Genomic DNA, 9,569 nt, shown 5'->3' with positions numbered 1-9,569 from the left:
AATTATTGCAGTTTATGAAAAACTGCAATAATTACACTTGCAGGGTTAAGGGTAGTGGGAGTTGGCACCCAGACCACTCCAATGAGCAGAAGTGGTCTGGGTGCCTGCAGTGTCCCTTTAATGATGTGGCCTTAGGTGGAGTTGCACCTCTGGCAGCAGAGGGGCTCTGTATGTGTATGTAGTGTTTTGTAGCAAAACTTTACACATACAAACTCCAGGCACCATGGCCACTTCAAATCAGGGAAGTGTCATGGTGCTTTGAGTATTCCTTTAACCCCTTAAGGACCAAATTTCTGGAATAAAAGGGAATCATGACGTGTCACACACGTCATGTGTCCTTAAGGGGTTAATCATTCTGAAGCTCCCAAGGATTCACAACCCTGCAGTGATCTCTTATCAAAACAAACCAGGAAGTATGTCAGCCAATCTGTCAGCCAATCAATGCACCGAATGTTTTTAGTGTTACATATCTCATAAATCTCTGCCCAACAGATGTTTATGTGACTTGTACTGCAACACTTGGAAGTAGTTCCGTTCATTAAATAAAATGAATGGAACATTTGCTTAAAGGGACACTCTGGGTACCAATAAAACTAATTTATTTGACAGGTTCAGCTGTATTTGTGCATGCTCAAATCTTTACTTTTTGCTCAGAAAAAAATGAAATGATTTGCAGAATGCTCTATTATAAGGATACGTTAGCCATGCCCTCTGCCTCCAGAAAAGTACTTTGTCTCTTTAAATCTGTTGACTGGGTTGGAATTTCAGTGAAATTCTAACTAAGTCAAAATGAGTATTTCATTAAGATTCTGCCTTTATAAAATAGTCATTTTTCAGGGGGAGCGGAAGTGCAGCTTTAAACGCAATTATCTCATTGCTGTTGGGGGTTTAATTGTGTGCATATATATATATATATACACTAAAAAAATAAGTATTTCTTGTCATGAGCTGAGTCTATGAGGCATACTGCACAGTTTAAAAAATAAACAGATATGATTATGCACACAAAAATAGCCTATTTTTAATGAAGATGAAATCAAATGCATTCAGGTCGCATTGGTGCCCAGACTGTCCCTTTAAGCTAATGGCAGGTGTTCACTCGACCCTCAGGTGCCACAATGTAAGTAGACCCCTCACCTAGGGGAGTCTGCACACAATATTTGAAATGTGTATTTTAATGCTAGTCTGATTACACCTGGAGGCTAATTCATTTACATAAGTTCTGTGCTTTACATCCAATTTGAATCTCTGACAGAAAAAGGGCATTCACTGCCTCGCTCTAATGAATAGCTCTGCAGGAATAGACTGCGAATGCAGGGCTGGGCCCATAGTGTGTAAGATATCCTGTGGAGTATTAAAATGTCTGCTGATTGCCCAGACCCACCCCCCATTCAATCCTCTCTCTCTGAATGACGCACAGTTAAAGTTCAGGTTACTATATAGAACGTTGGAGGAACGCGCGTGGAACCTTAGAACGCCCCGCCCATTCCATTCAGTAGTAACTCCTCCCCCTGACTGTGTAAAGTGAGAGCGCCTTGCCAAAAGCCGGTTCATTACTCGAGAAGCCGGTTGAGAAGGAGCAGCTCTGTTCATACCGTTACCATGGCAGCTCATTGCGGGAGAAATGCATCATCTGCCCTTCTCCGGGCTCTAGTGGAAGCCGAGAGCCGGCCTGCCCGGGCAGTATTAGGGAGAATGAAGAATCAGCACCAAGCAATCCGGTAAGGAGAATACTATTAATAATACATTTTTTTTTTTTTTTTTTTTTAATTCTACTGGAAACCCTGTCTCTGGCCAAATCCTGGCTTTGTTCTCTTGTCCCAGCTCAGATAAGGATTATCATAATACTTTTGGTTATTTTCATTCATTTGCAGGTAATCTCGAAATTGTATTTATTTAAAAAAAAAAAGCTTTATTTTAAAGTACAACGTAGCACTTTATAATACATGTGTAATTGGGGTTAAACCCAACATTTGTCTATTTTAGCTTGAAATTTGAATTTCAGTTCTAATCCCCAGGCAATTCATAGTTGGTGGTCTTTGGTTAGATCTTAGAATGTTGGTGAAATACCCTGATGGGTATTAAAAGGGGGTAAAAAGAAACCTAGGTTGCCAGACCCAATATGCCTTCCAATATGAATTTTCTTGCTGATGACCTGTAGACGTTTTACTACTGGAGGGATCCGAGCTACTCAAGGTGGTTTCCCTGGGATTCCTTTTTAAATTGATTAAATGCCTGGTGTCTGACTCGTGCATACTATCCGCATGTGACGGTTAATTGGCCCTCCATTGAGTGAGCTAGGGTTGTTTTAATCTCTTTTAAACCTTGATCTATATAAACCATATGTGTATAGGAGCTGTGGATTCTCTTAAACAAACTTTAAATACTTGTTAAATTCGTGACTAGCGTTCCATTACCAGTTAACCCTGCAAGGGGGAAGGGGTTATTTAAAAACGCTTTTAGAGTGAACCCACTTTATGGGAGGGGAAGGAAGGCTGCATAATGGGTTACTGGGATTGAGAAACCTCCCTTTTTTTTTTTTTTTTTTGTAAAACTCGTGATATCGAAGAGGCCCAGTCTGGGGGAAATGTAAACCTTTATTCTTTGTACTATCAAGGCCAGCTCCTTTTTATCTACACCAGAAATGTCTGCTTGGCCAGAGTACATGATTTTGTTGTAATCTTTGTCTGTGCAGTAATTGGTGTTAGATTGTCTGGCATGTAATTTTGTAAATGTACCACTTTACTTTTTCGATATTGCAGAAAAATAAATTTGCTAGTGCACAGATATTGTAAAAATTGGCTAATAACAAATGCAAAAAATAGCATGTGAAATAACTACAATTGTTTGTATTTCATGTGTTCATTCCTCCAAGACACATGACATGCGCCATGGAATGTGTTGGTGCTATAAAATTGCTTATATAATTATATTAAACTTGATTTTTAACTAGGGTAGTTGTAACTTTTTTTATTAGTTATTTATCATGAAATACCTAGTTTAGATTTAAGGATAATCTGTTTCCTCCTCCCCCTCCCCCCTTAAAATGTGTGACAGTTATTGCATGAAACATAATTATTGGGCAAAAGTCTCAATTGCCATGAAAAACCATAAGACTGTTCTTGTTAAGTCAACATTTGGATCGAATGCAAGGATGTTCTGTCACTATCTTAATAGTTAAGGATGGCATTGCCACCGTTCACCTGGAGGTAGGTGTGCTATAAATTGCCTCTAATGCACACCTTTTCATAAGAAATCCTTGAAAAATGTAAACTGTGAGGTAACACACACTGTCCCTTTTTAAAGTACGAAGTGACACGGGGTGAGGGTAAAATACACAATGTGCGTTCTTTCCTCAGTGTTCCATTCTGGCTGTGCTAACAATTTTTTTTTTTTTTTAAAATGGAGATCTTGCAAAACGCTGTACTGTAGTTCTGTTCACGCATCCGGGCAGATACCCGAATGTGTGGTTTTTTTTTTTGGTTTTTTTTATAATCTAGGAAGTCTGAAAACAATGCCTTTTTGGGTTGGAAATATGGTCACGAAATGGTGACTCATACTTTGAGAGAGAACATTCTTCGGACATGGTCTTCTTGGAAATGCCTCCTCAAATACTTCCTCTATTTAGCAGCTTTGTAGGATTAACTCCTTGCGTGCCTATATTGCATGCCAGTGAAACTATGTGACGTGCATGCCTTGTCCTGTAGGTTTTATTACTGTTACAGACTAACTGTAACATACTACTAATTACTGATATTGGAGCTGCTAGCAAGGGCTGTGACTGTGGGTAACAACATTGTGAATGGAAGAACTGGTTTGTATTAACCAAATTCCAATAAGGCAGTAATCCTAATGTTAATTGCATCAGGGCAATTACTGCAAACTAGTCTATCCAGAGCAGAAGGTGTGACGTACTGTAGTTTGGCAACCTGTAATTGTGGTTGGTCAATTCTCATTGTATGCAGGAAATGGCCCCATCAGAAGGCACATAATGAGTTTGAAATGCTTATATGTGTTGGGCAAGATAAAAGGTATTGTCATCTGCAAAACATCTGGATGACAATCTTCTAAAGTAGTGCACTGATTCAAATATATCTGCTTCAGAGACAATGGCATGTCAGGCTTTCATGGTGACACAGTATCTGTCAAACACTGTCCTCCATGAGGTGTAGTTACCTCAAGGTCACATATCTCTCCAGTATTTACAGTTTAAATCTATTTGAGTGGCCGCACAAGTCCAATTTATTGCAGATATCTCTGAATTTCCCCCCCCCTGTGCCGAGAAGCATGGTTACTAAATTGTATAAAGTTGGAACAATTTGTATGGAAATTGACTGGATTTTTCTGCATCTTTGTAGATGATACAAAGTGTATAAGAATGTGAAATATTAATAATTTTGTCACTTGTCTTTTTCAGCCATATTAACTCCTGTGGCATTCTGGCCTCGCACTGTACAAAGCTACCTCATCCGTCACATATCCAGATGCAAACGCGGTCATTTTTGAACCTTGCCGCACCATTTATTGGGAACAAGCGCATGGACTACTCGGAATCAAAAGTTTTAGGGTGAGTAACCTGTTGGGATTATTTGTGGATAATTTCTTGCATTCCTACTGATGTGATATAATTTACTTTGATTCCAAGGTTCAAGCTTATTGGTGGCATATTAGATATCCTATATTAAAATTGGCTAACTTGGACTCAGGAAATGCTTGGTACTTAAAACGACACTTAAGACCATATATGTCTAGTTCTGGGAGCAGATGGGGCCCCCCCCCCTCCTGAGCTGTCTCTTCTCAATCAGTCTGTTCTTTCTCTTTCTCAGAACTTCTTATATCACTGAGAACACAGTAAATAATGTATTTTAAATTCCTTGAATTATAGTGTATTGAAACTCAAATAGTAATTGAGGCCATAATAACTCTGGGGAACGAAATTCTGTTGTGGTCAGGCTATTTTAGTCTCCAATTTTGTCCTTTTGGATTTCTCAAAATTTAGTGAATTCTTTATTGGTGGTATGCATATAGGTATTGGGGTGGGGGTAGTTGATGTATGAAATGCGACCAATTCATTGATTGAGCACCCCATAAATAATTTGTTCTGACTAAATTTATTTCATTTTTTCCAGATATTCCATAGAGCAAATGTTTGATATAGTGGCCAGTGTGGAGAATTACAAGTTCTTTGTACCTTGGTGTAAAAGTTCAAAAGTCCTGTCTACTCACAAAGAAGTTACAAAAGCTGAGCTGGAGGTGGGATTTCCTCCCATTGTGGAGAGATATGTCTCTAAAATCTCTGTAATACCTCAACATCAGATTCGGGTGAGTGTCCATTGAATTTGGAGAGTAATTGTGAATTGTAATGTTCTTGCAAGTTGATCTTTTAGGTTTTTTTTTTTTTAATCTTTTGTTTTATTGTGTGGCAAAAAAATACATGCAAGACAACCCACAGTATTGTAGTAAATGTAATTAACAACTATAGGCTTGGCATCTCATGCTGGACCCCTAGATATTGCTGAAATCCGTAATGTACAAAAAATGGCACATGACTGCTTTAGTAAGTAGCACTAGTGTAGGTCTATGAATAAGCAGTCTAATAAGACATTCAAAATGAACTGAAAGTGTCCTTGAAAAGACAGTCATTTAGTTTATCTCCAATCTGGTAAACGTCAGCACAACCCCCCACTAAGTTTCCCTGAAAAGGCATTCTGGCTATTAGGACTGTGCTCTACACAATCACAGTAGAAAATAAAAACCTGTTGAATGGCAGCCAAGCAGCAGCCAGCGTGCTTGGTCCACCAGACCAGTCACATGAGGTGCTGGCACCTGTCCATTGAGGCAATCACATGCCAGTTTCATAATTTGCAAATTCCATGAAAGGTTTAGTATAGGCCTATCCTTGCCCCTACATGGTCTTAAATTACATCAACAAACTTTAGGGTTTGCAGTATTTATATATGTAAATATTACAGCCCCTTTGTGTGTTTTTTTTTTTTTCTTCCCTCCCATTATTCCTGTTGCTGTTAATCAGACAACAGGGCTTGTTACACCCTGGTATAGAGTTAAACTCAAGAGACTTCAATTGCCCAGTACACCTGCCTTGCAAAGACCTCTCTTGTGCTGCATTGGAAAGCCTTTGATTGGACAGCCACAAAGTCTCTTCTGGGGGAAGAAGAGTATGGCTTGCAAAGAGGCAGACCAGAGATTTGCAACTTTTCCCATTTGTTCATGGATATTCCCCCTCCCCCAATGAAGACACTTTCAACAGATTTTCATTTGGGTTATATCTACCTAATGGTTTTTATTTGGGCAGTGGAGTGTCTCTTTCAAGGTCTTATAAGTAATCTCCAAAGTCAAGGTAGTGTTAGTTCCATTGTGGATGTGCAGTGTAGCAGTTACAACTGCTACATGAGCATTTTTTGCCAAGTTCTCCTGCATATATCTGTAAATAGTACCTTTTTACTAGATCTGAATGTTAGAAGCACCTTCTTTAATAGTTTAGTTATATTGGATGGGGTTTATTGGTGTTGAAAAAGAATAGAATGAAGAACACAGAAAGCTACAATGCATTCAGAGTATTTTTTAGATCATAAATTGTCCTATCTATGATCTCTCCATATCCAAAACATTTTCCTAAGTGGAGATCATGTCAGGGAAAAGACCTGAAGAATATACTTCAAGGTTTCCAGATTCGAGAATATCGAGTGCTTGTGAACTCCACTTACACTGGCAATCTGGGTCTGATTTCCCGAGTGCTCGATATTCTCTAATCTGGAAACCTTGAAGTATATTTGTCAACTCTTAAAAGGTCCATCAAGCTTAAAGTTAACCCCCCATTATATATTCGTCTTTGAAACTTCTGAGCATTAAAATCTGCATTATTGCAAAGGTTATGGTACAGAAAGTATACTGTCTTATAGGACAGGACAGAACCTCCCCACCCCCAACACACTGTTCTGCAGACACACTGAATTCTCCACTATGGGCCTCCTCTCACAATTTTGTCTCTTTAGTGAAAAGTCTGTCTTAATATGCAACTTCTTTTTCACATTCAATAGTCTGCATAGTTTTATACACCTCTTTCCCTGTAGTGCAGTGTTTTACTAACCATGCACTACATTAGATTTCTGGAAACCAAAGAGTTAGTAGGTCTGACCTTGTTTGCCAGAAGATATTTAACACCATGCAAAGTGCAAGTTAAACACGCAGCCCTTGGGGCTGAGACCTGGTGAGTTGGAAGTGGTTTGAGTACACAGACGTATTTAACGTCTGGCTGACGCAAGTAAGAGCTTGTTGCTAACTGGCCTGTTAATTCCGCTCCCTTTTCAGGTACAAAGATCAATTGGTGAACTTTGGGTTTCCTGGATCTTTGCAGCACTGCCACCTGAAAAGGAGTGGTTCATTGTAAGGCACATGACTGTTAGTAAAAGGAAATAAAATTCTAGAATTGCACACAGTGAATTTAATATCACAGATCAGTGATTTTGTTACTTGGCAATGGCTAATTCTGCTAATCTGGCCGTAGGCAGCTACCTGCATTAAGTATATACTGTGCTGACGTTGCTTAATTCCCTTTTTTGATATGGGGGAGGGAGTGTCCAAGCTGTTTTACTGTTAACCTATATTGATCTGATGAACAACCTGTCCACTACACAATATTGAAGCATGTTTACACACTCAATTTACCGGGTATTTATTTAATCCAATACAGGCTGTGTGCAATGATGGAAAACTTTTCAGTCACCTGGAGACGGTGTGGCGGTTTAGCCCAGGCTTGTCTGGACGACCTGACACTTGCACCCTTGAGTTTTATGTAAGTATCTGGTTTTTTTTTTTTTTTTTTTTTTATGTTTCACAATCACCATTTTGTTATATTGTTTCTTCTGTAGGCTTGGCACTCAATAATCTAGCTTTAGCGCAGTGGTTCCCAAACAGTCCTCATGGCCCACCAACAGTCCTGGATTTATAAATGTCCTTTTTATTGTTCCAATGGAGATGCTGACAAAACCTTGACTGGTTTGGGAACCACTGATCTAGGGGTATAGATGGGCAGTTGGGTCCAACACAGCTGGGCTCTTTTGGTGACCCCCCCTAGGTTTGAGAACTGACCTACTTGGCATATTTTAAGTAGATAAAGAATGCGTATGTGCAGAGGCAGTGGTAGATGTCAAATTGTTTGTTGGGCTTTCTTTTCAGAAGCCAGTGTTGCTCCAAATAATGGGTTAAATTATTATTTTTTTTAAAATCTAGAACTTGATATTTCTCTGCCAGCCTTGCTTCTGTGATTGCTGGCTGTGACTCGTGGGGCTTGTAGTTTTATACACTTGTTGGGGAAGTGCCTCTTTTTAGTCCTCTAGCATAATTAGAAACTTTCTAAACCTCTACTTTATTATCCCCTGTAAACCTTTTTTTGTAATGCTTTTTATTTTTCAGGTTTCCTTTGAATTCAAATCCCTTCTCCATTCTCATCTGGCAACGGTCTTCTTTGATGAAGTGGCCAAGCAAATGGTTCTTGCGTTTGAGAACCAAGCAGCAAGGACATACGGACGGCAAAACATCCCGTTGCGGGCTGCAAAGCGGCGAGCAGTACAATAACTGCAATCTGAACTTTGAAATAACTGGTTTTGGGTCCTATGAAACCATTTATAAGTGGCATCGTTGGACCTATACCGTCCCATGCATCTGATGGACTGCCCCAGAGTTTTGCACATTCCACAGATTATTTATGTATATCTGGAACTCAGTGAACTTATTTATAAAATCTTGGATTTTTTTTTTTTTAAATGTCATGTCTCTAATATTGCAGATCATGGTTCAACTGTCATACAAAACCACTTTATTTTTATATTTATTTAAAAATTACCTTTTGAAACACTTCATTTCTAATTTATGTGCATACGTGTTTTAGAAGATACTAATTTTTAGTTAAAAAAATAAAAACATTATTTTTAAAAGCAGACTGTCATTTCAAGGAGCACTGAAATGTTTGATTTATTTGCCAAACTTGGAGGATACAATTTGCAGGGACCAGAAAGTGTCACATCTGAGTTGTTCACCAAAGTGAACTTTGCATTTTAAGACCAAATGGCAAAACTGGAGGGGTGGGGGGAATCCCTGATCTGTTACGTTTTCAGTTTGGCTATTTGTGTCTAAAATTAGAAAGTTCAGTTGAATTCAATCTGGTTCCTGACAATTACAATTTAGAATAAAATGTGAATTTTGCAGCATTGTTAATCGTAGTAGACAATGTGATTGGTACTCCTAAACCTATGGAGTGGGAATTCCAGGATATAAAGTACAGTATAGCTTTATAAAGGGAGGGGGGGATGTGTTAATCGTGGTTTAAAATCTTCATGCACTAAACTAATAAACTCTCTCATAGACTCTTGGCAGGCTAATTACTTTGCACACTGCAATATAGCAAATATACTAAACAGATTTAGTAGACCTCTCCCTGTTGGACTTGCCCTTTAATGAATCGATCAGGCATAAACACTTCTATTGGTTGTTTTTAATTAGTTTAAAATAAAAGGTTCTATGCTGACAAATCTTTAGTACCAGATGAAGTT

The 9,569-nt window shown here is 38.8% G+C and overlaps 1 protein-coding gene across 1 annotated transcript; it reads left to right on the top strand.

Annotated features, from left to right (window-relative positions):
* Window positions 1-1,515: 1,515 nt before the first annotated feature.
* Window positions 1,516-8,889, top strand: LOC134565755 (coenzyme Q-binding protein COQ10 homolog B, mitochondrial-like). The gene is made up of 5 exons (XM_063425403.1): window positions 1,516-1,721; window positions 4,418-4,567; window positions 5,130-5,322; window positions 7,712-7,813; window positions 8,434-8,889. The coding sequence occupies exons 1-5, from the start codon at window positions 1,603-1,605 to the stop codon at window positions 8,593-8,595; spliced, it is 726 nt and encodes a 241-aa protein (XP_063281473.1). The 5' UTR covers window positions 1,516-1,602; the 3' UTR covers window positions 8,596-8,889.
* The last annotated feature ends 680 nt before the right edge of the window (window positions 8,890-9,569 follow it).

This window comes from Pelobates fuscus, chromosome 6, assembly GCF_036172605.1.
Source record: "Pelobates fuscus isolate aPelFus1 chromosome 6, aPelFus1.pri, whole genome shotgun sequence".
In the NCBI taxonomy this organism is placed as follows: domain Eukaryota; kingdom Metazoa; phylum Chordata; class Amphibia; order Anura; family Pelobatidae; genus Pelobates; species Pelobates fuscus.
This window is presented reverse-complemented; position numbering and strand designations above follow the sequence as displayed.